The sequence below is a fragment of the Colletotrichum lupini genome, chromosome 6 (genome assembly GCF_023278565.1).
Source record: "Colletotrichum lupini chromosome 6, complete sequence".
In the NCBI taxonomy this organism is placed as follows: domain Eukaryota; kingdom Fungi; phylum Ascomycota; class Sordariomycetes; order Glomerellales; family Glomerellaceae; genus Colletotrichum; species Colletotrichum lupini.
The window spans coordinates 765,773-792,844 of NC_064679.1; the positions used below are offsets into that span (position 1 = coordinate 765,773).

General features: G+C 44.3%; 7 protein-coding genes across 7 annotated transcripts; 2 read left to right on the forward strand and 5 right to left on the reverse strand.

Annotated features, from left to right (window-relative positions):
• Positions 1-12,177: 12,177 nt before the first annotated feature.
• On the forward strand, positions 12,178-13,713 carry CLUP02_11705 (glycoside hydrolase family 76; the record flags this gene model as incomplete). The annotated part of the gene is made up of 4 exons (XM_049290672.1): positions 12,178-12,403; positions 12,473-12,751; positions 12,810-13,058; positions 13,178-13,713. The coding sequence occupies 4 exons, from the start codon at positions 12,178-12,180 to the stop codon at positions 13,711-13,713; spliced, it is 1,290 nt and encodes a 429-aa protein (XP_049147817.1).
• A 275-nt stretch (positions 13,714-13,988) lies between these two features.
• CLUP02_11706 (uncharacterized protein) lies at positions 13,989-15,539 on the reverse strand (the record flags this gene model as incomplete). Its single annotated transcript, XM_049290673.1, has 3 exons — positions 13,989-14,782; positions 14,843-15,123; positions 15,184-15,539. The coding sequence occupies 3 exons, from the start codon at positions 15,537-15,539 to the stop codon at positions 13,989-13,991; spliced, it is 1,431 nt and encodes a 476-aa protein (XP_049147818.1).
• Positions 15,540-17,035: 1,496 nt separating this feature from the next.
• CLUP02_11707 (uncharacterized protein) lies at positions 17,036-17,530 on the reverse strand (the record flags this gene model as incomplete). Its single annotated transcript, XM_049290674.1, has 1 exon — positions 17,036-17,530. One exon carries the CDS (start codon positions 17,528-17,530, stop codon positions 17,036-17,038), a length of 495 nt encoding a protein of 164 aa, XP_049147819.1.
• A 157-nt stretch (positions 17,531-17,687) lies between these two features.
• CLUP02_11708 (uncharacterized protein) lies at positions 17,688-17,957 on the reverse strand (the record flags this gene model as incomplete). The annotated part of the gene is made up of 1 exon (XM_049290675.1): positions 17,688-17,957. A coding segment is annotated over one exon (270 nt), but the record flags the coding sequence as incomplete, so codon positions are not given.
• Positions 17,958-18,181: 224 nt separating this feature from the next.
• On the reverse strand, positions 18,182-19,698 carry CLUP02_11709 (C6 zinc finger protein; the record flags this gene model as incomplete). Its single annotated transcript, XM_049290676.1, has 2 exons — positions 18,182-19,423; positions 19,660-19,698. 2 exons carry the CDS (start codon positions 19,696-19,698, stop codon positions 18,182-18,184), a joined length of 1,281 nt encoding a protein of 426 aa, XP_049147821.1.
• Positions 19,699-20,582: 884 nt separating this feature from the next.
• CLUP02_11710 (uncharacterized protein) lies at positions 20,583-22,477 on the reverse strand (the record flags this gene model as incomplete). The annotated part of the gene is made up of 8 exons (XM_049290677.1): positions 20,583-21,085; positions 21,136-21,203; positions 21,263-21,636; positions 21,695-21,762; positions 21,826-21,862; positions 21,925-22,109; positions 22,161-22,299; positions 22,352-22,477. 8 exons carry the CDS (start codon positions 22,475-22,477, stop codon positions 20,583-20,585), a joined length of 1,500 nt encoding a protein of 499 aa, XP_049147822.1.
• Positions 22,478-26,164: 3,687 nt separating this feature from the next.
• Positions 26,165-26,530, forward strand: CLUP02_11711 (uncharacterized protein; the record flags this gene model as incomplete). The annotated part of the gene is made up of 2 exons (XM_049290678.1): positions 26,165-26,202; positions 26,254-26,530. The coding sequence occupies 2 exons, from the start codon at positions 26,165-26,167 to the stop codon at positions 26,528-26,530; spliced, it is 315 nt and encodes a 104-aa protein (XP_049147823.1).
• Between the last annotated feature and the right edge of the window lie 542 nt (positions 26,531-27,072).

Consider the following 27,072-nt stretch of genomic DNA (forward strand, 5'->3'; position numbering starts at 1 on the left):
TAGGAAAATACCGGGGCGCTAATAAGTTAAATATATAAGGAACACGCCGTAACTTGCTTAATAAGAATACTACGTATTATAATTATAAAGAGACTAGTTATATCGTAAGGGATTACTTATAACCGTAAGAGTAGTATTAGTAGTGCTATAACTGTAGTAAAACTAGGTACCTCGCTAATAGCTACCCGAGCGTTATATACCGCAGATATAATTAAAAAGGGTATAAGGCCGCTAGCTATTGATTAGACCTCGCCCTAGTTAAGTAGCGCGGACTAGTAACGAGCTCGAATACTATCCTAGTAAAAAAAATAGCTAGTAATTAATAAGGGCGGCGCTTAGACGTCCCGACTTATATATACCTGAACTGCGCATAGGAAAAGCTAAGCGCCCTTATTAATTCGGGAATAGAAGGGAACGTAGTTAGTATCGGGCTACTTAATAGCTTTAACGCTAATCTACGAATTTACTTATTACTATAACTAGTAAACGTTAAGGGCAAATAAATAGAGACGCTAAGAAGCTATTACTTACGGCTTCGAATTACTAATAGCGACTACGTAACGGAGACATAGTTATATCGCTTCGTAATAACTAATATTGCGGCACCTACGCTTATCCTCGGTTTCCCTTAGCTAGAGGATATCGACCCGCTAATTAGTTAGAAATAAAAGAAGTAGTAATATTTAATTTACGAACGATATATCCGCTTAGACGCCCTAAAAAAGGGGCTACTAGATAACTTAGTTTCGGTAATACTCGCGCATATCGTAATTAACTTAATTATAAATAGTAACGTAATACTAGCGAGCGTAGCCGAGGACTAGAAGCTGCGTTACTAAGACTTTAATAACTTATTTTTAAAAAAGAAGGCTATTTCGTTACTAAATAGAGCACCGCACGACTATTATATCGAGCTAAATAACGCGGCGCCTATCCCCTAAGGACCTATTTACTTACTATCGAACTATAAGCTCGAGATCCTAGGCAACTATTTAATAAAAATAGAGGCTAGGGGCTAAATACGCCCCTTTATAAGCCCGGTAGGAGTACCTATCCTCTTTATACCTAAGAAAAGAGGAGAGCTATGACTTTGTGTCGACTATAGAGCGATTAATAAGATTATATAAAAAGATAGAACGCCGCTACCGCTAATTAAAGAGATATTAAATAGACTATCTAATACTTCTATTTTTACGAAGCTAGACTTTAAGAACGCGTATTACTATATACGTATAGCCGAGGGCGATAAGTAAAAGACGGCTTTTTGTACTAAATACGGGTAGTTCGAGTATTTAGTCGTACTTTTCGGGCTAATTAACGCGCCCGCGACTTTCTAAGCGCATATTAATAATATTTTAAGCGGCTTAGTCGATACTATCTATATCGTATACCTAGATAATATTTTAATATATAGTAACGACTACGTAGCGTATAAAGAGTACGTACGTAGCGTGCTATAAAGATTACGGTAATAGAACTTATATCTAAACGGCGGTAAATACGAGTTCTATATATTGCGTATAGGATTCTTAGGGTATATCGTATTTAACGAAGGTATAAAAATAGAACCCGCGCGCACCGAAGCTATAGCGAATTAGCTACTTCCGAGGAGCGTTAAAGATATATAGACGTTCTTTAAATTTACGGGGTTTTACTATAGATTTATTAGTAATTATGCTAAGATAACGGCACCTCTAATAAACTTATTAAAAAAGGCAAAACCGGGATAATTAGAGCTACTAATACTAGCCGTAGAGTCGTTTAAAAAGCTATTAGTAGTATTTACTAACGTACTAATACTACGATATTTCGACCCTACCCTACCTATATAGTTATAAATAGACGCTTTGGCTCGAGCTATTGGCTTAGTAATTACGTAATTATTTAAGGGTAATTAGTACCTAATTACTTATAGGTTAAGGAAATTAACGGATACGGAGAGCCGCTACGGTATAAGAGACGCGGAGTTACTAGCTATTATAAACGTATTAAGGAATTAATAATACTACCTCGCTTATAGCTAAGATTAGGTCGTAGTATTTATAGATTATTTTAACCTATAGTTCTTAAATATAAAAAAGAGACTAAACGGGAAATAGCTGCGCTAGCTAAACGAACTCGTAGCGTTTAATATTAAGATTAGGTTTAAACTAGGTATAAAGAACCTAGCGGATAGACTATTACGAAGACCTAACTATAGTAAAAATAGTAATAATAGTAGAGCGGAGGAGCTACTATCGAAAATAAGAAAAGACCTTTATAACGCTAGAAATATATAGGAGCCCCTTAAAGTTACGATAATAAGGTATATAAAGACGAGCCGCGGGAGCGGCTCTTAAGTAAAAAGGATAGTGAGTATTCTAGAAGCGGAACTAGTAATAGTATAGAGAAATAAGTAAAGGAGGTTAGGAGCTCTGGCTCGAGGGAACTCCGAAAAGTACTTTGAGAAGCGTAACGGGGCTACGAGCCTAGGGTATTAGAGTTACGGCGTAGTATTTAGAGAGCTACTTAAGCCTATTATTAGAACTATAGATCGCAAGCTACTCGTTCTATAAGACTCCGACGCGATAGGAGTACTTAAAATAGCATTCGGTAAGGAGGGGTTATTAATAATAAGTCGACTACGGGCCGCTTAATAAGAGGACGCTTTTATAAAAGATAAGTAATAGACTAAAAAGAACCGACGGCCTCGCTTAGCTAAGAAGAAGTAATAATAGAGCTAGGTATACGACTTTAAAAAGCTATTATATTACGGCGGCCGCGCCTACGTACCGTTATATAAGGGGCTAAAAAGGGAGGTTATCGAAATATATTATAATATACTTATAGCGGGATATTATAGCGTAAAGCGGACGATAGTATTACTAAAACGCTACTATTACTAAGATAGAGTAAGTAGGGATATAAAAAGTTATATTAATACTTATATAGTATACTAGCGGACGAAGCCTCGTTATTATAAGCCGTATAGTTTACTACGCCCCCTGCCTACCCCGGTTAGGCTATAGTAGGAGATATTGCTAGATTTTATTATAGGCTTACCCGTATTAATTACGCTAATCGGGAGGCGCCCCTACGACGCGGTACTTATCGTAATAGACCGATTTACGAAGTATAGCGTCTATATTATTACGAAGACGACCCTCATAGCCTAAGGATTCGCAGACCTCCTATTTATAAAGATCTTTACTAAGTTTAGAATACCTAAAAAGATCGTCTCCGACAGGGGGTCGTTATTTATAAGCAAGTTTTAGACTTATCTCTACTACTTTTTAGTAATAAAGAGGCGTCTTAGTACCGCGTTCTACCCACAAACGGACGGTTAAATAGAATAGTAGAACTAATACTTAAAATAGTACCTTCGCTACTTTTATACCTAGGACTAATCGGATTAGGCGCAGCGTCTTTACTTAGCTAAGTTTATATATAATAACGCCTAGTACTTAGTAATCCGTAAAGCGCCTACTAAGGCCCTACTCGGGTTCCTACCTACGTACCCTATATTAATCTTAACGGGGACTCGAGACGGTATATAGAATATCTTAGCTAAAGAGCGTGCGGCCCGACTACGAGCTAACTAAGAAGCTCTACGACCCTTTATATAAAAAGCACGCGAGACGTATAAGTAATAAGCTAATAAAGCTAGGATAGATATATTATATAAAGTGGGCGACTAAGTATTATTATTAGGAAAAAACATTAGGAGGTAGCGTCCTAGCTAGAAGTTAACTAATAAATATCTAGGCCTATTCGAAGTTAAATTAATAGTTAGAACGGCGGGGGTCGCTTACTAACTAGACGTGCCGATATAGTATAAAATATATAATATATTCTATATATCCTTACTCGAGCCGTATCGATACCGCGAGGAAGCCCCTCGGAAGCCCTTACCTATCGGGGATATAAATAGGGAGCCACTTTACGAAGTAGAAGATATTATATAATATAGAGGGCCGAAGAGGAGGCAATAATACCTAATCCAGTAGAAGGGATATAGTAGCGACGAAGATACGTAAGAGCTAGCTAGGTATATCGAAGACGTAGCGTTAATTAGTATATATAAAGAACGAGTTTTAATTAGGCAGCGCGCCCTAGCTCTTAAGGAGCCTAATAACGTAGCGAACTAGCTACTAATAATAAAAAAAAGGGGCTACGTAGCTATGACTAAGTAGTATAAACGCGCTAATTACTAACCGTTTCCCTAATCCTTACGACGCGCGGAAGGACTACCCTTATTTATAAAGGGACCGCCCTTGCGCACAAAAGGGCCGCCCTAGCTATTATCCTAGGGGTCGTTACGAAAGAAATAATCTCCTTACTATTAACAAATTTATAAATAATTAGCTACGAATACGGAGCGCAGGCGGGGCGACTATATACTAGTTAGAATATTATTAGAGTAGCGTACTTCGTTACGAATAGTACGAAGTAGTGCGATTATAGCGTCGTTATGGGATAAAGACGTAGCGCGGGAGGAGCTCGTAGCTACCTTATTATCGTTACTATTAATAATAAGGGTCGAGCGGGCCTCCTTACCGGCGCGCTTAAGCGCCCTCTACGCATTGCTAATAGTAATTCGGTAGGTTTACTAAAGCTATAGAGCAATATTAGTAACCCGAGTAATAATAATAATAGAGCGATAACGGAGCGATAAACTTCCGAATTATAAACGTCGCCGTTAGAAGCGAGTATAGTACTCTAAAGGGTTCGTATTATAAATTCCGCGGACTTAGGGACCTAAGACGCTATTAATATAATACTTAGGAAAAGCGACGGAGTAGCGATAGCGCTAAGCGCTTACCGTATTTTTATAAAAATAGTTCTGCGCAGTATACTTAATATAACGCACGCTAGATCCTAGAGAAGTATTAAATAAAGGAGCGAACTAGGGGCTATAAATTACCGACCTAGCTAATTATAGTACTCGGCTTTTAGATTAAGCGCTTTGTGCGTAATATAGGCGGGGTAGGGGAGCGGGCGTACCTAGCCGACCCCGATCTTTTTAGCGTTCGCCTTTTTCTTTTTTTTAATAAAAGTCTATAACGGTTAGTATAAGTAGCGTATAAATAGTAATATACGTACGAGGTTAGGGCGAATAAAGGGGATATCGGGCTTTTTAAGTAGATTACTACCGCGGCCGCTACTAGGCGTACCTATAGTACTAACGACCGTTCCGTTATTCTAGCACGTATAGCTTTAACGAGGTAATGCGGGATATTCTTATATAGAATATGAAAAGTGAATATTCATATAGAAGCAAGAATATATGAATATAGGGGAAATAAGCGTATATAAAAGAGGTTTTTGTAATAAAGAGAGTAATATAGTTGAATTACTATATGAGAAGTTGCTTGCTTAACGAAAGGTCTAGGTAGGCAAATACACGCCTACATATAGGCATAAAAACCTCCTACTAGAATATTCCATTGCTTATTAATTATGATATAATTAATAAGCATATACGTAAGTGAATGCGTAATCGTAGTACGTAATTCCGCCTCGAGTAAATTCCAGATTATTCAGTTATCTTCCAGTACTTTCCACTGCTCACGTAAGCTTATATAAGCAGTATTGCTTACATAATCAATACCTATAATAATCTACAGAAATCGTAGATTAATATGGTATATAGTTTGCTTACGTAATATTGATAATAAGGCGAATAATAAGGTAAACAAAGTTACCTTCGTAACACTCCCTCTTTTGCCTTATTAGCTATGTTGAAATAGCTAACCAAGTACCCTAGAGTAGATTTCTAGTACCCTAGAATAGTTTTTTGGTACCCTAGAACAATCTTTTGGTACCCTAGAGTATTTTCCTTAAAGTATTCATAAAAATATAAGGAAAATAAATACCTATATTAGGGGTATAATATAGGTTAAATAGGGTTATTAGGATTGTTTAAGCCTATTAGCTTAACGAATTCCTTATGTTTAACCCGAGGTAAGGGTTTTGTTAACCCATCGGCAGGCATTATAGTAGAAGGGAGATATTCTACTTTAATATTCCCTTTTTCTACTTCCTGTCGAGTATAATAATAATATAGGGCAGTATGCTTAGTCCTTTGGTGATATTCAGGATTATAAGCAAGAGATAATGCCCCATTATTATCGGTTTTAATAGTAATAGGTTTAACTTGATAACCTATTTCCGATAATAAATTCTGAAGCCAAATAGCTTCCCGAATAGCTTCCTGAAGTCCATTAAATTCAGCCTCTGTAGTAGAAAGTGCTATAGTAGACTGTTTTTTAGACTTCCAGCTAATCGGACCTCCATTTAGTGTAAATAAGTACCCAGAAGTTGATTTTCTAGTACTTTTACACCCGGCCCAGTTAGAATCAGTATAGCCTACTAATTCTACAGGCCCAATATTACCATTATAGGTAATATTATAGTGAATAGTGCCACTAAGGTATCTATAAATACCTTTTACTACCTTAAGTAGGTAAATAGTGGGCTTATGGAGGTATTGGGAGACGAAAGAGACTGAAAAAGCTAAATCAGCCCTAGTCACAACCATAGCGTACATTAAAGATCCTACTAGGTGCTGGTAGGTCTTTAATAGCTCTTTTGAAGGTAAATAGTCATCTTTTTCGTTCCCTAAATCACTATTTAATATACCCGGATTTATAGGTATATTAGTGATTTTAGCTTTGGAAAAATCATTATTATTAAGAATTTCCTTAATATAATGACTTTGAGAGAGAGAAATAGTCTTATTAGACCGATTTCTAGTAATTTTGACGCCTAGGAAATTCGAGGCTTCGCCTAGGTCTTTAATATCGATATATTTCGATATTTTACCCTTAATTTCCTCTATATATTTAATATTTTTATTAAATATAAGGAAATCATCGACGTGGGTAACAATAAAAGCAGGATTTTTGAAATCCTGGTTGAAATAGGTAGCCTCATCGGATTTTAGAGGTAAAAAGCCTATTTTATTAAAAATAGACTTCAGCTTTAGTTGCCATTGTCTAGGGCTTTGTTTGAGCCCATATAAGGCTTTTAAAAGCTGTAATAACTGATTTTTTGATTTATCCCAATTTATAGTATTTAAATTAGGGTATTTTTCAAAAAATTCAGTTAAAGGTATATTAGAAGGGTCTATATATACCTCTTCTAATAAATCCCCATTTAAAAAGGCACCAATAACGTCAATTTGGTGTATATGCCAGTTTAAAGGGGCAGATAGGGCTATAAGTACCCTATAGGTAGTAGGATTACTTCCAGAAGCAAAAGTTTGGAAATAATCGACTCCATACTGTTGTTCGAAGCCTCTAACTACTAATCGGGCCTTATATTTATCAATATTACCAGTATTAATATTGATTTTTCGTTTAAAGACCCATCTAGTAGATAGTGGATTTTTATTAGCTTTATAGACCTTATTTGGGTCTATAGCTAATAAAGTACCCTTTTTAATAATAACCTCTAGCTCAGAATATATAGCTTTTAACCATTCTGATTTTTCTGAGCTATTTAGAGCCTGTTTTAGTGTATTAGGCTCTGGAGGTAGGGTAATACTCTGAGTAAAATCTTTATATTTAGATTTTTCTTCCTCAGATAATTTGGGAATTAATACCTCTATTTTAGAAGGTATTTCCTGAATATCTTCGATTTTATCAAAAATTTTAGAATATAAAGGAGGATTTACGCTTTCTACCCCCTCTATTCTATTATTTTGAATAAATCGAATATGCGAAGTCCGTAATAATCGAGATCGAAAAGGATTAGAAGGGCAATATATAACATATATATTATTACCTTCTTTTCCTAAATATATACCATTTTGAGTATAGGTATACATTTTATTCGAAGTGACTCGCTTTTGAGTAGGGTAATAAATAAGTACCCTAGAGCCGATTTTTCTTAGATTAGATAAATCCGGCTTATTATTTCTTTTTGGGAAGAAATAATCGAGAAAAGCCTCCATAGGGGTCTTTTCAAGGCGTATATTAGCGGTAAAATTAACTAATTTAGTTAATTCTTTCAAAATTACGTCCCATAAATATAGGGGTAATTTCTCTGCTAATAAAATAGTTCTAGCCTTTTCGATAAGGGCTTTATTAGTCCTTTCGGCTATACCATTTTGCTCGGGCGTATAGGGCGTGGAAGGCTCTAAAATAATGCCTTTTTCGTTAATATAGGGTAATAATTCCCCTATATTGAATTCCGTACCATTATCTAAGCGTATATACTTAGGGTAGGAATTAAACTGGTTAAAATAAAATTCCAGTTTGTTTTTGAGAATATTAATTATATTCTCTTTGGTTTTTGAGAATTCAACATCTCGAAAACCAGTAAAATCATCCGTAAACGGAATAGCGTAATTATTTCCACTAATAGTAGTAGGGGTAATTTTAACTGTATCAATACAGACCCTTTCTAGTGGAAATAATGCCCGATTATAGTTAATTTTAGGCTGTTGCCTAGTTAACTTAGCTGTAGTACAGCTCGGGCAATTTAGGTCTTTTTCCTTTAATTTGTCTAAAGGAATTCCCTTAGTTATTTTCGCAGTTTTTAATAAATAAGGGTAAGAAGGATGACCTAATTTTTCGTGCCATTCCTGGGTGATTGAATAGGCCTGATTATCTGAATTTTCAGATAAATAATCAGTATTTTTCTCTATATTACTATTATTAATAGTAATATTATGAAGAGAATTTTGAATGGATTCTAAAATATTTTTTAGATCCAAATACTGATTTTTAGGGTCCAAATCGTTTTGTTGGTACCCTGTAGTAGGCCTTCGATTTTTCCAAGCAATATTAAGGAAAAATCCATGCCTTTTGAAATCCAAATAAGCAAATACATTGCCCTCAGAATCCACTAAATAATTCTTTTCAATATATCCACCATTTTTGTAGTGTAATATACCTGAAAAGATATTAAGTGGGAATTCTGGAATATATAAGGTATTTTTTAACCTTATAGGTATAATTTTACCCCGTAAATAGATAGGTAAAATTAAGTCCCCAATACCCTGTGGGTAAACTGGGCCAGCTCCGGTTCGAATAGGGGGTAAATTGTCCCTATTATCGAAATTTTCGAATAAATCCATACTATTAGTAATATGGACTGTTGAACCCGTATCATACAACCACCTTTCAGTTGTATTTGTGCCCATATTAGCCGAATTATTGGTATTTTCTCCCGAAAGGCCCAAATTATCATTTGGAGTCGAGTTGGGTAATATATGAGGGAGAAAAGGTTGATAATTTTCATCAAGTGGGTCTATGGTATAGTGGTCGGAACCACTAACCATATAATTCCTTGATTGTAAGGGCTGAGGGTTCAAATCTCCATGTGGGCGTTGGTTTTTCGTAAAAAGATTGGGCTGGTTTGGTTGGTTTCGGGGCTGGTTTCGGGGTTGGTTTGGTTTGGGTTGATATGAGGGCTTATTTGAGGGCTTATTTGGGTAATTTGAGGGCTTATTTGGGTTGGTATTTGGGTTGGTATTTTGCTTATAATAAGTCTTAGACTTATTATACTTATTTCGAGAGTATTTATTACTCTTAATAGTATTACTAGACATAGGAGTATCGATTTCTCTCCTATTTTCGTCTAATATATCCGTAATAAGAGCCTCTAAAGTAGGGGGCTCTTTAAGTCTTAAATTAGACCTTTGACGATCAGCCCAAATCGGAAAGATATTAGTTAGGGCTGATATAAAGACCGTTTTTTGGTCTATATCCTCAATAATAGCTCCTACGCTTTTTAATTTGGAAATATAGCTTTTAAATGAGCTAATAAACTCATTTAAGCTATTAAAATGCTCCAATCTAATAGCGTGGAATTCGAGGTATAATTGTTGACGTAGAACTGGTCCTGTACCCTCATAGGATGCTTTAAGGGTATTAAGAGCCTCTTTTGGATCAATTTGATCAAAAATAAGTGAAAGAGGCTCAGGTTGAATATTTTGCCTTATTAATAATAAGGATTGGGTTTTTTGCTCTTCAGTAATATTTTCATATTCGTTTTCAACTTCGAAATAGGTATTTAATTTCAAAAGTCGAAGATAAATATGAAGAGTAGAAAGCCAAGTAGTCCAATTTTGACTACCTTTTAGGCGTTGATTTTCAGGCATAAGGCAGCCTGTAATTGCCTTGATAATATCCGCCATTATATATATTTTAGAATATATATAATATAAATATATACTAGTATTGTTCCTAGTATAAATAAGCTTACTTTAAGCTTAGAATTCAAGCTTGTTTTTAAGCTTGAAAATAGACTTATTTTAAGTCTAAAAATATATATAAGAAAAAGTCTATTTTGACTTCTTTTTCTTATAAATAGATATTTAATAAAAGTAAGTATATAGTATAAAAAGGACTTACACTTCGTCTGCCTTTTTATATATAAATCCTTTATTAAATATAAAGGTCGATTTCGAATTTTCGAATTCGAAAAAGTGATTTTGGGCGGAGTAAGATATCTCAATATATGAATATGCATATACCGGATAAAGGCATATACCTAAATGATAATAGGTATGATATAGGTAAATAAAAATAGAAGAGCTCGGATAAGTGAATAATATTCACTTAAGTAAATAAAACCTCAGTTATATAATAACTGGGCTCATAACCTCTAGCACGTATAGCTTTAACGAGGTAATGCGGGATATTCTTATATAGAATATGAAAAGTGAATATTCATATAGAAGCAAGAATATATGAATATAGGGGAAATAAGCGTATATAAAAGAGGTTTTTGTAATAAAGAGAGTAATATAGTTGAATTACTATATGAGAAGTTGCTTGCTTAACGAAAGGTCTAGGTAGGCAAATACACGCCTACATATAGGCATAAAAACCTCCTACTAGAATATTCCATTGCTTATTAATTATGATATAATTAATAAGCATATACGTAAGTGAATGCGTAATCGTAGTACGTAATTCCGCCTCGAGTAAATTCCAGATTATTCAGTTATCTTCCAGTACTTTCCACTGCTCACGTAAGCTTATATAAGCAGTATTGCTTACATAATCAATACCTATAATAATCTACAGAAATCGTAGATTAATATGGTATATAGTTTGCTTACGTAATATTGATAATAAGGCGAATAATAAGGTAAACAAAGTTACCTTCGTAACAGTTATTAATAGTAGCGACGCCGTAATTAGGGGCTATAGTTATATTAAAACGAGTTAGTAACGACTACGGAACGACTTTAAAAGAGACTTACTTAGGCGCAGGGAGTATACGAGAATAGGGATCTAGGAGATATTCGTTAGCTATAATATCTATATAACGAGGGAGTAGCGTAGACGCTAATAAAAATAAAAGACTATATATAAAAAGGATAACTATAGATAAAAAAAAAAAAAAAAGGAATTCGGAATTATAGTAGCTTAGAAGGGGGTTAATATTAGTAAATAAAAGTGGGGCGACGACTGCCTAAGTACCGGCGGTCGTAAGGACGGCCTATAGGTAAGAGCGACCCGGGTATAGAATTGTGGGGCTATTATCTAGAGTAAGGGGTCTATACTCGGGCCGATGGGCGCCGCCTATACCCGCCCTCGTACTACATATCTAAGGACTTCCTAGGTAAGGGATTAACGTAGCGTACGCGAACCGTAAGCGGGCTTTAGGACGAAGCCTAGGGGAGGGAGTACCCTATTAGGCCTCGCCGGTTAGGCCTCGTTAGTTAAGGGATAGCTTAGGGGGGCATAAAAAGGGGGACTAAGTAATAAAGGAGCAGCTCAGGTATATATAGAGCGCTAGTAGTACACCTCGAGGGAAGGGCAGATTTTAGTAATTCCTCTTTTAGACCCTAACAGCAGTTGGCCTCTGTGAGCTTCTTCCCTGTGTCGTACACCTATTGACAACAACCCCCGACTCGAATGTAAGCGATGTATGGAACTCCGTAAGAATATTTCGAAATCCGCTTTCTCCCTTTCATGCACACAACTTCGATTCTTTTCGTCGAGAGATGTCCTCACTGACGTCGTTGTCTTTATAAGCCGGACTACGTCGTACGAGGCGGGGAAACGTCAAATACCCAACTAGCCCACAGGGAGTTTGATGTTGTTCTCTGTGACCTTGAACGCGCTTTTCTGACTCGCTTATCGACACTCGTTAATCATTCACCTGGCCTCGATCACTGCGTGGAAGTGCCAATTTGAGCTCGCCAAATCAACACTCTCTATTCACAATTGCATCATGCCATCTCCACTCGTTTCAACCCTCTCAGGGGCTCTCCTGCTACTGGGCAACCTCCCCAATGTCGTCGCGGAACTTGATATCAGCAGCGCAGACCGCATCAAAGAATCATCACGATCTCTTGCTAAGGACCTTATGACGTTCTATCAAGGCGACAAGCCTGGACAGACTCCAGGTATACTTCCGTGGTCGTCTGAGGATGTTAACAAATACTGGTGGTACTTGAGTGGCAGCTTCTTTGCCACCTATCTCGACTACTGGCATTTGACAGGAGACGACAGCTAGGCGGCTACAGTCAGCAAGGCACTACAGTTCCAGGTTGGACCCGAAAACGATTATATGCCCCCTAATCAGACAGCTAGTCTTGGAAATGAGGATCAATGTTTCTGGGGCACGGCTGCTCTTATGGCTGCCGAGTATGGGTTCCCCGAGGTGGATGGAAAAGCGAGATGGATCGACCTTGCGAAGAATGTGTGGACGACTCAAGCATCGCCTGATCGCTATGATGAGACCTGCAATGGTGGCCTTCGCTGGCAGATTCCATTGTCCAATAATGGATATGAATGGAAGCATAGTAAGTTACGGTGCTTCTTTTGATAAGACTAAGTGCAGTCAAAGCTAACCTTACATAGCGGCCTCCAACGCGTGTTTCTTCAACCTTGGAGCCCGGCTTGCTCGGTTCACTGGCAACACAACTTACTCTGACTACTCTGATAAGAGATGGGACTGGCTCACTGGAGTCGGTTTCGTTGACACTAGTAACTGGAAGGTCTACGACGGGGCACTGGCAGAGAACAACTGCACCCAAATCGGCAAAGCTCAATGGTCTTACACACCAGCCATGCTCATTCAGGGCGCAGCGTTCATGTATAACAACGCAGGTCTTCCTATCCGAGCATAAGTCTCGAGGCTCAGAGAATATGACTAATATCGGTGTAGACAAACGGCTCCGAAATCTGGCGTGACCGTGCCGCGGGACTCTCTGACACTCTGTTGAAAGACTTTTTCCCTGACGGCGTCATTTTCGAATCGGCTTGCGAACCAGCTGAGGGTCGCTGTCCCACTGACGCCCTTTTCTACAAAGGATTTGTGCACCGGTGGCTCTCCTCGGCCACTCAACTCGCCCCTTTCTTGGCAGACACATGGCTTCCGGTCTTGAAAACTTCCGCTGAAGCTGCGGTCAAGCAGTGTGAGCCCGGAAATTCGGAGATCAACAATCGCTGCGGCTTCTATTGGACCAGTGGCAGATTTGTCGACCCTATGACGGCTGATCACACTACGGGTATTGGTGAAGGATTAAGCGTTCTGGCTGCAGTCTCGAATCTGCTCATCAAGGATGCCAAGGCACCGATCGTTGAGGCTGCTAAAAGTGGCGGAAGCACTGGCAAATCTCCTAGCGGCACGACCGGGGGGTCTTCGCCGACTTCGACTACCTCGACGACGGCTAATCCAGGATCAGGAGCTGGGAAACTTGAACTGTATATCAAAATTCCTTTCCTCATCTCATCATTCATGCTTCTGGCTTGGCACCTCTGATTTCAGGTGACGGACTCAGGACTCAAAACACATATATCTATCCTCAGATGAAGCTTAGACAAGCGTCAGAACAGTCACGTGAAAGACGAGCGAAGGCGTAGGACTCGAACCGGAGTTGAAGATTAAAGATGTAGAGATTGCTATAGCAAGATACTAGTTTGCCGCTCATACAAAGTAAAATACGGCCCCATTTAGCCCTTGCGCCTAACCCAGTCAGCCCCGTGACATTATGCATCATTCCGTCGTAAGCGTCGTAAGTGTAGTCCAAGCCCCGCCTATCTATGAGACCTCCTGGCTTGACCTGCAAACCCCAAATATTCTTGAGTATCTTGTAGTATAATACCAGATTCCTCCTCATTATCCATGACATACCTCGGCATCGTCGCCGATCCCATTCCGATCAAAGTGTTGTGTATATCCTTGGGATTAATTGTGTCTTTTGAGTAGTGACCTTGAGTAGGGTAGTCAAAGGGGAGGATCTGGTCAGTGTCCATGGTGTAAGAGTGGTAGTCGGATGGCACAGTTGATACGACGTCAAAGACGGGCTCAAAGACTTCAAAGCCTGAGGCGTCGAGGCTGTCAAAGTCGTCCACCGTGCCGGAGTGAGAGTAAGTTTGGTAGTCTGCTGGAAGTTGCACGCCCGCGTAGTTAGCCTCGGCGGGTCGACTATTCGATCGGGTTTTCCGAGAGTCGTGTGATGAGGAGGTGACGCCAGATGTGGTAACGTGTTGTGTAGAGTCTGTGGCAAGAGACATGTTGTCCATACCCCAGTTCTGGTCTTGGTAGCCAGAGTTGTGATAAGTATGCGAGCTGTATCCGTGGCCATTTCCAATGGTCCGGCTGTATCCACCGGAGCTCGCAGAAGGGTATGCGCTCGAGGCATCTGTTGATGATGCACTCGGGCTGGATCCGGAAAGCCTTCGGTACTCGCGAGATCTCTCCGAGTCCGCATCGCTTCCGTCAGAGTCGTAGTGCGTGGCGTACCCCCTTTCCCATCTATCCACTGCCTTTTCCATCGCATCAAACATGAGCTGCGTAGGCAAAAGACAGGGAGAATAGGCGTCGTGGTCTGTGCCGTTCAGTTAGCTTGTTATGTCAACTACTTGTAAGTGCGCTTGAGTCAACTTACAAATCTCCACTTTCTTCGCCCAGTCTTCCTGGCCGGGGTAGAGCTTCATCAGAAGCTTGTGGCGATACTTGTAGTCGAGCGATTGCCCACTTGCCCGCACCGAAATGTTCTCCAGAACCCGTTGTTGGTCCTCGGAGAGCAATGGGGGCTCGTGAAGCGACCACACCTTGGTGCAGCTGCGCGAGTGTGATGACTTAGACTCCGCTGGCTTTGAGCCGAATCGAGCTCCACAGTGATGGCACTGCTTGTCACTTCTCAGATGAACTCGCTTGATGTGCTCGCTGGGTTGGGTAAGTCAGAACGCCATACCTGCATGACTTGGACAGGGGTCGTAAACTCACATCAATTTACCGATCCCACCCTTGATGTTTCCATCAGTACAGGAGTTTCGGACATGAGTGAATGCTGCCGGGTTTTTGATGAAAAGAGGGCAGGCCAAGTTGACGCTCTTCTCATCAACGTTGTCCTTGGATTGGTGACGGTGCAGGGGTAGACCCATCTCCCTCCTGAGCTCCGTCATGAGGAAGTCCTTCATGCTGGACCAGCCCATTGGTGACTGGGGAGTAGGTTGTTGGATGACATCGACAGGGACATTGGTGCTAAGTTTGGGTCGCTTGACCTCCAAGACCTGGCTGGACTTGCCGTGAGTGACAGACTCACGGCTTCGCTGCCGGACTCGCTTGCTGTTCTCGCCCATGATTGCTAGACGGCCAAAAGTGTGGTTTTCTTGGCTCCTGAAACGCTGCGAGGTTCTCTGTGACCTCTTCTCCTATCTGGTAAATGCGCTGAACACGATGTTCAGTGACCTTGGCCTCGGTTTTGAATCCTTGCTCGGAGAGCTTGATGAGGTTTGCCGGAAATGTGGCTTGCTGTTCCCGAACCCACGCTTCTGTGAGTCTGTTGCTTGGTCCAATGTACTTTGGGTCGCTGCTGACAACCGAGCCGAGTGAATATGAAGGCTGTTGCTGCCGAGTAAAATGACCCTGCGATCTTGTAGATCTACCCTCGACCGAATCGCCAAAGTTAGTTCAACTCTCAATGATTATAGCGTAGTTCCATGGCCAAGGATATGGTTCGGCTTACACCCGATTGGGGATAACTCACCTCTTTGGCGTGTTGTTGAGCACCATTCGGTTCAAGTCAGATAGACATAGAGAGCAGCCATCAACCCGGAACTACACACGAACGCGCAAATACCGGATCCTAGATGATGGGAAAAGACAACAAAGAGTCGAGAACAACTTGAGAACACTCTTGAAGGTGAATTCAGAATGAGAGAGGAAGAGGGAGTCGATCCATGGCTCAACGGGGCGGCTTACGACTAAGAAGCAATCTTCGATCGCAATTGCGATCAGGGCATCCCGGCCCCGTCCGCCACCGCCAACAAGTGCCGTTGGTCGCAATTGAGAATGTGGAAGGGGTCCAAAATGAAGCAAACATATCTCTTGAATCCATGGATTGATTTCCAATCGTTTTGAGGCGATTTGGGTGGGTTGTGGTCGTTCGACATGGCTTCACGGGTGGTCTGGGACGGGATTTTGGCATCGGATCTCACTACGTGGGAAGACTGAACCCAGCAACGATGTTCAACTCAGCGTTTTTCATATGCAAAGACTGTTCAATATTGTTTCTGAATAGTCTCTTTGTGATTGGTCGTAAAAGAACGAGTATTGATTTGCTCTGGCAACTTGCGCACTCGCTTGGCGTCGAAGGGGAGGTCTGGAAGCCAACCGTCCGCGCTTGCATCAAAGAAACCCACGACTACATGTACCCGAACAACACGCAAAAGGATTTCGATCTTTTCTACCACGAATTTGGAAACTCTGAAACTAGTGCCATTACTTCAAATCGAGCCACAATGAGCCCTAGATCACCGTCCAGGGTCGTTCAACTGGTGATCCTATGGACGTGCCCTCGGAGAATTAGCTCAATAGCGCTAGACTCATCCAGGGACCAGGAGTCTGGAATGCTTCTACGGATATTCTAGTACGTGGAAAGGCCAGCGTTGCATCGGCAAGCTTCAAGAGAAGGATGATAGACTTCTTCACCGCCTGATTTAAGGTTTTTTACGGGAGTTCTCAATGGACGAACCCTCTCTATGTGGAACAGCCGATGGATTCCTGTTCCGAGCCTACGGTCTCGTGACAAGGGGTTCATGCGGGCGATCTTGGATCAGGGTTGACGACTTGGCCATCACGAAGGGGTGATCGCAAAGTCGCAAAGTCGCAAAGAAGCAGGAGCAGTTGCACTGATTCTGGAGATGTGAGAGAGTCCCCAAACCCGGGGTTTCGGCAGAGTAGCGGTCAGAAATTGTGTTCCCCTGGCGGAAACGGCCGTGTCAAGTGCGCTTCTGTGCAGGCCTACTACTAGTGGCCAAGCGGACTGGATCTCTGCTGTTCCGGCCGTCGCCATTTTACCGCTCCGGATGCTTCGACGCGGGGTGGTGTTCCCAACGACGGGTAAAAACATCTGCCCTGCCCTCCATCTCTCTGCCACATAAATTACATAAACCAACCACTCGTTTCGATTGTTTCGACATGGATGCCCAGTAGGATGATTGCCACACCCTTGCTTGGATCCGATCCACCAAAGGCCGATTTGCTCCGTGTCCCTGGATCTGTGCTCCGCTGGTCCCATACCCATCGATTCCGAGTCGCTGGGTCGAAGTAGGACAAGACGCCTCGCCATTGGAAGAGGCGCAGCAACCTGCGACGCTGCCCCTGATTCCGATGGAGACTTTGAAGCGGTGTGAGCACGCCTGAAGCAGTTTACCCGTGACCGCGGTACCAACAACCAGGTTTGCCAACGACGAGATTGGCATCCCGGATCCTTCAAACCCTAGTCTTCAGTCCGCGGCGGAGTCTTGCTTGTAATTCGCGCTGGAGCCGTTACTTGTCAGTCCCAAAAAGCCTTCACGAAAAGTGGCCAACTTACCTTGACGAGACGAGCAATTACAGGATCGGATGCAGGCTGACGTAGGACGCGCAAGATCATGCAGGCGTAATCTCTTGAACCAACAAACTGTGAATGGTTGCACGATTCCGGCGCGAATCTGTGTCGCCGAAGGAAGACGCCGCAATATGGACCAGAAGTGGTGCAGAAATCCCAACCTCCACCCTGTCCTCAACGCATTCGTCTGGTCACCTGCTCTTCCTTCGATGGGGTCGATGCTGATCGGCCCTGGCGCTCTCAAGTCCGTGGAGTGATGTCGTCGGAAAGTCGCCGAGAGGCTGATGATGATGGCTCGCTCGCTATGACCTATTAGACCACCGCCCTTGGTCGGCAGCGAGCACCAATACGTTGAGGAGCGTTCTTGCGATACGTCAAGAAGGCGAAGCTTCAATCAATCATCTTTTGAACTGAAAGCACACCGTGGTCGACGGACCCCGGCTTCTTGACCTGTTCGGCTGGCCATTGAAGCCATTGGGCGTACTGAGATGGTAGAGTAACGAACAGCCCTTTCATGAGATGCTCCGACCAGCCTTGCATGAACCAGAAATGTTCGAGGGTTTGAACCAGGACATTGAAGTGCCCTAGCAATATCAGTGATAGCGCTTCCTTTTGCTGGATGCGAATTACAAAGTCGTCGCTCATGCTATACAGCCATCGCATAACGACCTCAAATCGGCCCTGGACGTGCGCCTCCGGCTCCGCTTCGGTGCCAAATGTTTGCTTGAAGCAGTCCTTGAGCAAGTCAAGTGAGATTGTGTACATTTGGCGCTCGGGTTCAGGCGTGGTGGCCACCAAATCGGCGAGCTCTTCGAACCGTTGTTCCCATGAGACCATCTTGTGCACGGGGTTGGGCAGTGGCGGACAGTGAGTCCAGGTATGTTCGAAAGATATGTTTCCGTCATCCCAGCCCGCGATGATGGCTTGTATACCCATCTTCTGGACGACTATACGGACTCCTCGGAGTAAGCCCCACCAAGGAACCTCGCCGTCCGCTGCGAGGACTAGGAGATGCCCTGGGCTTGGCTTCTTCGCAAACGTGTAGAGGCAGACGAGCACCGTGGTATGGTATAGCGCTTGACAGTTGTCTATATTGATATTCGGTATAAGGTTCGTGATCGCCGGTAGGGCACTTGTGGAGTGCCGCTCTGCGAGGGTCTCGTACCGCAGGGCCTCTGCTGGCCGGAGTCTAGCGAGGTGCTGTGCTGATATCGCCAGAACCATGTGGAAGACGTATTGATGTTGGAAGCCCAGCCGGGGCACATATTCTCGCCATACACGTGCTTCACCAAGGGTAATTGCTGTATGGCACATATAGTGATGCAGGAGTTCGAGATCGTCCCGGTTTAACACCGCGGGGGCGATGGAGGAGAAGGAGGGCTCAGCGGACGTTGTAGGGGCCGGTATACGCGGTGTCTTGGTCGCATCGGATTCGGAGGCACTCGGTGTCGGTAACTTCCGGACGGCGTCCCAGTCCTTTCGAGGACGGCCCCGTTTTCGCGGTGCCGGTGGCGGCGCCGGTGGCGAGAGGTCGGTAGGAGATTGGGTTAGTAGGTTCGTGGGCGGAGGAGCGAAGTCGCAGTGCATCGAGAATCTCAGACAGTTGCCACATTCAGGCTTGGTCTCATCGCACTGTCAGGTCCATTACAGTCAGCATTGGTTACTATTCAAAGTCCAATTGCGCGGTATGCGTGGGTGGGCAGCGATTCAGCGTCACGAGAAGGTATGGAGACACGCGCCTTGACTTTTCTCCTTTTACAGTTGTGGCACCCATTGCGAGACTTCTTATGAGGTCTTCTCTTATTCTTGCGACACGTCCCGCAGCAGCAACCACTGCCACTCGTGTGCTTGTCCGACGCCGTGCATACTGATGCTGTCGGGCCGGTCTCGTTCTGGCCCTCGTTCATGGTTCGCGATCGTGGGGCAGCGCTCGTCGAGCATGGATTCGGTTAGGCTGGGTAGCGGTTAGGTAAGGTCTGGATCGGTAGCTCGAGCGGGACGGCCTCGTCCATTCCTACGAGCGCATTCCGCATATGACGTCGCTTGGCATCAGTTTGGGGTGGCTGGGAGTCAGCATTGGATTAGTCGACACATAATTCAGCGCCTCAAAGAGCTTGAAGAATTGCAGAATGTCGACTTGGCCTGCTCCAAAGCTGTTCGGGAACCTCCCCGCACGTGGGTCCACGGCCTCGCTTTCGGGGTCTCGGATGATTTATCGTATTTGATCCGAGAACTGATCCGGTTTGATTGGCTGAGCGGCACTCACTCTCCCAATGAGTTGAATCTCTATACATCAAGATCTCATCAATTGAACCATTCTTATTTCGACTCACTGCAGCCTGCTTCTGTGCTTGGCCTATGAGACTCGAATGAACGTATTCAATAATCTTGACTCGACTAGGCTCCGACTTCTCATATCAGACACAACAGCAAACATCGTCATTCAACTCAACACCTGAGCCATAATGCCCAAAATCAATCCTCCATTAACATTCTGAATTCCGCCGCAAAATGAACCTCATGGATAATTCTCCGCCAAGTTGGCGCAACAGAGATGAAGTCCCTTTTATATCTCAAATCTTCTCTGACGTTCCATAATAAGTATGATCGTCATAGACCCCAGCTAAATTCAGCGTTTCAGTCTTACAGCTGTTAGCAATCAAGGCAATTAAGGTAGGTACATCTAACAAAATTGACGTTCTATTGCATTCGAGTAACTTCTATATCAAATCTGGGGTATCAACCTCTAACCTTATGTATCAAATGGGTATCTCTAAGTCATGCTCGCGTTCTACATCCAGGTCTTCGTATTAACGACCCCTCTCAAGTCTAACTCGTACTCTGCATTTGCCTCTCTTCGGAAACTCCTGATGCTCATCGGGGTCATCGGCGTTCTAGGAGCCTGCAATGTGGCGCTATCTCTCCACGGAGGCTGATAACTAAGCGGCTGTAATGGCGCTGGTGGCAGTGGCTTCATCCTCGGATCGAGATGCTCCGAAATGTGAACCTTGATCATGAATGAGTCCTCTGAAGGCGAGGGCTCGGGGGATGGTACCGTTCGGGGCCGTGATGTGATGACGGGAGCTGGAGCAACAGGCTTCTTGTCTCCGAATGAAAGCCGGCTGCTTGCCCTGTTCAAAGTTTCCTTGACTTCAACCGTCGGGCGTGTGCCTCGGATAGTCGTGAGAAGTCCCGGGATCTTCTTGAGAAGAGGTCGTAATGCAGGAAGACTACCGCACATCAAGGCGCACGAGATCTCGGCCATGCTCCATGTCACCACATCGACGTTATCCCCTGGCTATGTCAGTCCTCTGCTTGGGATGTAGTCTAGCGCCTGAACTTACATGTGGTGTCATAAGACTCCGCAAACAGTACGAGCCAGCGCAATCGCACAATGGAAGTGATGCATGCGCTGAAAGAGATTTGAGTTAGCCGAAAGACTCGAAGTTTCAATACAGCGCTAGGACTCACAATGATCCAAGACTCAGCATGAAGCCAACCGCAATCTTCTTTTTGAAACCCAATTGGAGCCTGCTGAGCTGCTGGATGGGCATAGCGAAAATGACGATATCCTCAACGATGCTGAGAATTGCGCTGGCCATGGCAACGGCGTTGACATTGACGCATTTGCGCTCGATAGTTCGGTCCCAGATTCCAGCGATGGGGGCACATTCGAACATGATGACAAAGAGAAAGACCAGTCCATGGCCGACGAGGAATACAAATACCAGTTTGTTGATGATTTGGAACTTGCGATCGGGGAACACGCGGGCGAAAAGGGCAACGATGGACAGCTTTGCTAGGATGAGGACGACGACGTAAAGCATTTGAACAGCGTAGTAGAGCTATGATCAGTCCATTAGTGACATTGAGCTTCGTAGCCGCGCGGCATGTTCAACCTACTTGAAGAATCTTCTGGGCATTTTCCGGGTTCACGTTCCAGTAATGAAGCCCGAAGCCAAGATCGGCGGCTTTGAAAAGTCAGCAACTGAGTTGTACCAAAAGCAACATAGATGACGGCGTGGAATACTCACTCGCAACTACGCAACCAAGGGTGGTAGCTAGTATAGCCTATGATAGATATCAGTCGCTGAGGACTAGGTGAAGTATAGTTGAGACATCAATCAACTTACGGCAGTGACTATCGTCATCCAATCATCGAGCTCTAGGCGGCTTGCTATAATCCATCTCGAAACCAATCTCAATATCACAATCGGAAAGGTTATCACGGCCAAGACCGCCACGACCAGCTTGATTTCAGTGTCTCGAGATGGATGAGGGTAAGGACGGCAGAGGTCATCCGTCATATAAGATAATGCTAAAATTCATCAGTAAAAGCCAGGCTAGGTACGTCAAGCTGAGAACTCACACAGCTGATCTTGCCAGCTACACGATGTTTGCACGCATCCAGATAGTCCATCTAGGAGGGTGACATTGGTGCAAACACATGAGGCGATGTTGTCTAGTCCGCAGCCTGAACCGAAAAACGCTGTCGTAACACAAGAGACCTGCCATAGGGTGAGATGAAGTCAACTGGAGGCTGAAGGTATCGACACTTACGGCGCATTGAGGGATCTGAGACATGAGCTCCAACGGAGAAGTTGCTGCATTCGTGCTGTCTTGGCCGAGAACGGCACCTGCTACCCAAGGTAGCAGCGCAAGAAACCACCGCACGTGGTTCTTCATGGTTATATGAAACGTGGAAGAACCAGAATACGGGGACCTATCGAGTTCTTGTTTATCTGAAGAGTGTTATCCAGCCCGAATATACGTCTCGGGAGACTCGGGGCATCGTTCCTAAATGCGGCTTTCGGCGTCTCCAGCAAGCACGCATGAGACGGGAGTCGAACCAGAGGAGAGCTTGGCCTTGAGATAAGTATGTTGAATCATCGTGCCTCGGACGGACTTGACAGCCCGGATCCAAGATTCGAATGCCCTTGGATATCCGCAAACCGTTGGTCAATGTCTATTTTCGACTAGGTTCTCATGTACGCGAGCCCTGCGAGTCTGTCATCTGCATCTTGGCAGAGAGCCCAGAAATACTACACATGCATGCAAAGCGTCTGATATTGATTCGACCCACGCGAGTATTCTTGAGTTGGGGTTACAATAGTCTCCGAACAAGGCAAAACGCTATGAGCCTCGCAGCTCAATTCGGCATGAGCGACCACGATGGTGGGCGGGGTGAATCTAAGTCTGAATCATGAACCCTGGTGCCGGCAACGAGGTCCATTGGTTCGTCCGATGTCCGCTGGGTCGGGGTTTCAAGTTGACATGCCGTCTGGTGAGCCCGTGCAACCTTTCCGGCCATCTCTCTGGGTCACTGAGAAACGGGTGGGCAGATCATATTGCTTGATCAATATAAAGAAACTCAAATATCGTGGTGGTTTTTGGCGGTTTGCTGCAAGCAGCACTCTATCGACCTATCCACTCTGGCGCAAGCGGCCCTGCCTTTGCTTCATGCACCCGCACGAGTTGACAAACACCCCGCCCGCTATCACATTTCGGCTCCATGTGGCTAACCACGTGTAGAGCGCGTGCGATTCAAGTCCGCGCGCGGTGATGCCCTCACATGGGGTTGGTTGTGGAGCAATTGAGTTGAATCACGTCAAAGTCCCCACGCGATAGTCGCAAACGCGGGCCCGGACTCTGAAGAAGAAGCGATAAAGAATCAGGATATTGACGTAACCTGGAGGCGGGATATTGATTGAGCTATCCGCAGCCACACCCGCAAATACGACAAGTCATATCTTCCTCCTCAAAGTTGAGCTTCCCAAAGGTCATGTGCGATGGTGCGACCTTGCGGAACCACGAGAACGAGGAGCTCGGGTCGGCGTGAATTGGCCCAGTTACGCTAACGCCACAGCCGCGCTTCTCTTACGAGGTGTTCCCTGAGTCAAGCGCCCGCCTCAAGCCACGCCAAGTGCTGCAGATTACCTGGAGTATTCAAGGGGTTTTGGAACCAAGCTTTAGCTCATCATCGTAAGGTGTGATGCAACAGACGGATACCGTTGGTCGGCCTTCCGCGTACTCCGGACTTTTTCGGCCGGGACCTCTACATACCATGCCGTGGCCACATGCTGCACACCGGTGTGACAACGGTTGCTTAGCGTGCTCCAAACCCATGGCAAAGACGTGCTGCCGCATGCCTATTTTGCACTTAAACTTTGAGGCAAGGGCTGCCCCCAGCTGCAGCTGTAGAAGCCGTTATCTCTCGTGCACTGGCTTGGGTTTTCCGATCCTGAGCAATTTAGCACTCAGCTTGCGCCTACCTCTAGGCTTGGCTTGCCTTACCTGGCGTTGTGATTGTGAGAGTTTACTAGCTCAGGCAAGTCATTAACCTTAGCCAATCCGGGGTTGCACAATGTTTGGTCTTGGGAAATACTCGCTGTTTCTGGTAAAATGAAAACTAGCCCAGACGAAATAATAATCAGTTGACTTATGAAGACAGGCTTCAGCCGAGGAATCAAGATACGCTTGCTACCGACGAGAAAGTAAACTTTCATCCAGCGCAATTGATTGATCAAATGAAAGACATAGCGTTGCATAATAATCGTGAAAGGAGAGCCAAGCGAAAGCAGTCTTGGCACTGTGCCGCCATGCCGCAGCCCTCCCACGCCGATAGCGTAGCAACGGCATTGAAAGCTGTAGGAAATGAAGATTTGACACTTGCGTAACCCTATCGGTCATATCCGCAATCTGACAGATGATGTGACAAGAAGGCAGGATAGCATTATCTTCATACCCATGTTGTTAAAGTGCGTGCCTTTTCCGACATGACCTTGATTTGTTCAATCACCACTGCAATTGACCGGGCTTTTCCCCAGTGATGCACTCCCGTCATGCCGAATCCACTCTATGGACTTCTCCCGCCGGCGGGAAGCATCCAGGTCCTCAGTGTCAGACCAGGCGGTGAATCGAGCGTCCTGGAGGCGGGTTCGGAGGCGGGTTTCCAGGCGGGTTTCCAGGCGGGTTTCGAGTCATTAACTCCCGAGACTCCTCACGACTGCGTCTTTCCTGCACGTGGAACAGGTTCTCATTAGCCAAGACAATGAAGATTATTCGTGCGAGCTTAGCAGTGGAACCGCGATGTTGAGGTGCCTTGAATCAGTAGCAATTCACCGATTGCGACATTTGCTCATAAATTCACAGATTCCTTGCGCCAATGTCGATAGATATGTTCTGTATCACTCCTGATGTTGTTGACGATCTAATTCACTAGCTCCACCAACTAGTCACGAGACATTCGTAGATAAGTAAGTAGACGGCCCAGAAGCGATCAGATGACTATGTATATGAGAGAGTGTCATCTTTTCTTACATCAAGTGAAGAAAAGAGGCATTAAGTGCATGGTGGTAAATTTCGAATGGACTCCGTTGGGACTGGAAGTGTCTCTTGGTCGTGACAATCTCGATGAACACAATAAGACTTTTCCAGTCTCACCGGTTGTTCCTCGCGAGAGCTGTGTCTCAACATAGGTGCGTGTACTGCACTGACCGGTCCCCCATCGATGCTAAGCCGGAATGAGGCTTGGCCTTGAGTCCTGAACCAGCCGAGTGAACAGATTATTTGCTACCGCCGTATAAAAACGGTAGTAGTGCACAGGATGTTAGCCCCAAAAAGGCTGCTGCATTTCTTCACGACAGAGATTAATACAGTCATATTCTGTCATTGGTGAAATACATCGAAGGCTAAAAGAACTTCATCTGGCGCTAGGCAGACAAAACTCAGCCAGGTACAACTAGTATCAGGCCCGCTTCCAATCAGTACAACAGTTGAACCAGTGTAACTTCCGTTTCTGAGTCGTTCTGAAAGAATATCAAAGATCGGTCTTCATGGAGCATTCATGTCTCGGAAATCGAAATCCAGACCTAGATACATTATATCAGATCTTACACTTCGGATTAGGGCGGATCAGACTCTGGCGAGCTGCCCTTCCAAAGAATTTCAGACTGCCTCTACGCACTAAGCATGTATACAGTTATCACGCCTCGAGCGGTGTGATGACGCACAAGGACCAAGCCTCGTCAGCGTGCTCGCCAGTGTCCATGAAGAAGTTCCAACTCCTAGTACGGCCATGCTCTGATGTGCAATAACCTCCCCACTTCTTTGGCTTGAAGACCTTATCAAGAGGCATATGTCGTCGAGTCTTGAACCATAAGGAAGATGGAATTCGAACTTGCTCGATCAGCTCACCGAGATAGCAAAGGACTGCTGTAACATGTTATGGTATGACATTGCAGATCGCTCTTAGTGTTTTTAATTCAATGTATGTTGGCCAAAAGCAAAAGAGCCAAGAAGAACTGGGTAAAGACCAAAGTCGCAAAGTATTTATCATTCATCAAACATAACATTATCTGCGTGACTTGACCCATGTCCTGCGATTACACCATCGTCGAAAGATGGGTACCGTAAACCAGGGTGCTATGGATGGTAGCTGCCTTAACTACGACCTGTGGGAGCATTTACGGTGTTATCACTAGTATCAAATATGTCTCACTATCTAAACAAGGCGCTGACACCGCCAATGTAGTTGAGTTCGGATGTCATGACATGAACGCGTCACAGGTGGTTATAGTCGCGAGATTGTATTGGAAAGAGTTCTCATCTTGTAGGATGAAAGGGCATTCGCATCTGGTATTGAATTTTGGCGCTGATGATATTCTTCAGACTGCCCTCAGCGAATCACTTTCGGAAGTGAACTGGAATCAGAGCAACGCCTGGGAACCTCGATATTGAGGAGGAAGAGAGCATGCATGTATGCCTTCCTCAATCTCCCTAAGTCCTAACAACCCACGCGCGTACATTCGAATCATGTCGTAAATGAGCGACTGAGAAAGACGAAACAAAGACTGGCATAATCTTATGAGGGCCAGCATGAATCTGATATTAGCATCTTTTCGTAAGGTAGAATGATGCAGGTAGTCTCGTGTATCACAAGGTCAAAGACAATGTATTGCTGACAAGGATGCATCTTCCGGATTTGTGTGCCGATGAGCATCAGGGTGCCTTCCGTACCTTGATATGCGCGTCGACTAAAACACCTTGTTGCGGAATACGTGGTCTTACTGCTCATTTTCCCACGTGTCCTATTAGAAGCCTAATAGGGTCCCTTGAATCTCTCCCTTCTGCGGCCAGCCGAGGCATCAAGACCCTGTCCCTCTGCCCGAAATATTTCTTATTCATCACCATGCATTCCGACGTGCATCCGCCCATCAGCAATTGGCCCTTTTGACAGAGTGATGAGCACGCCTATCTTGTCTCGGCGGTAAGCGACGATT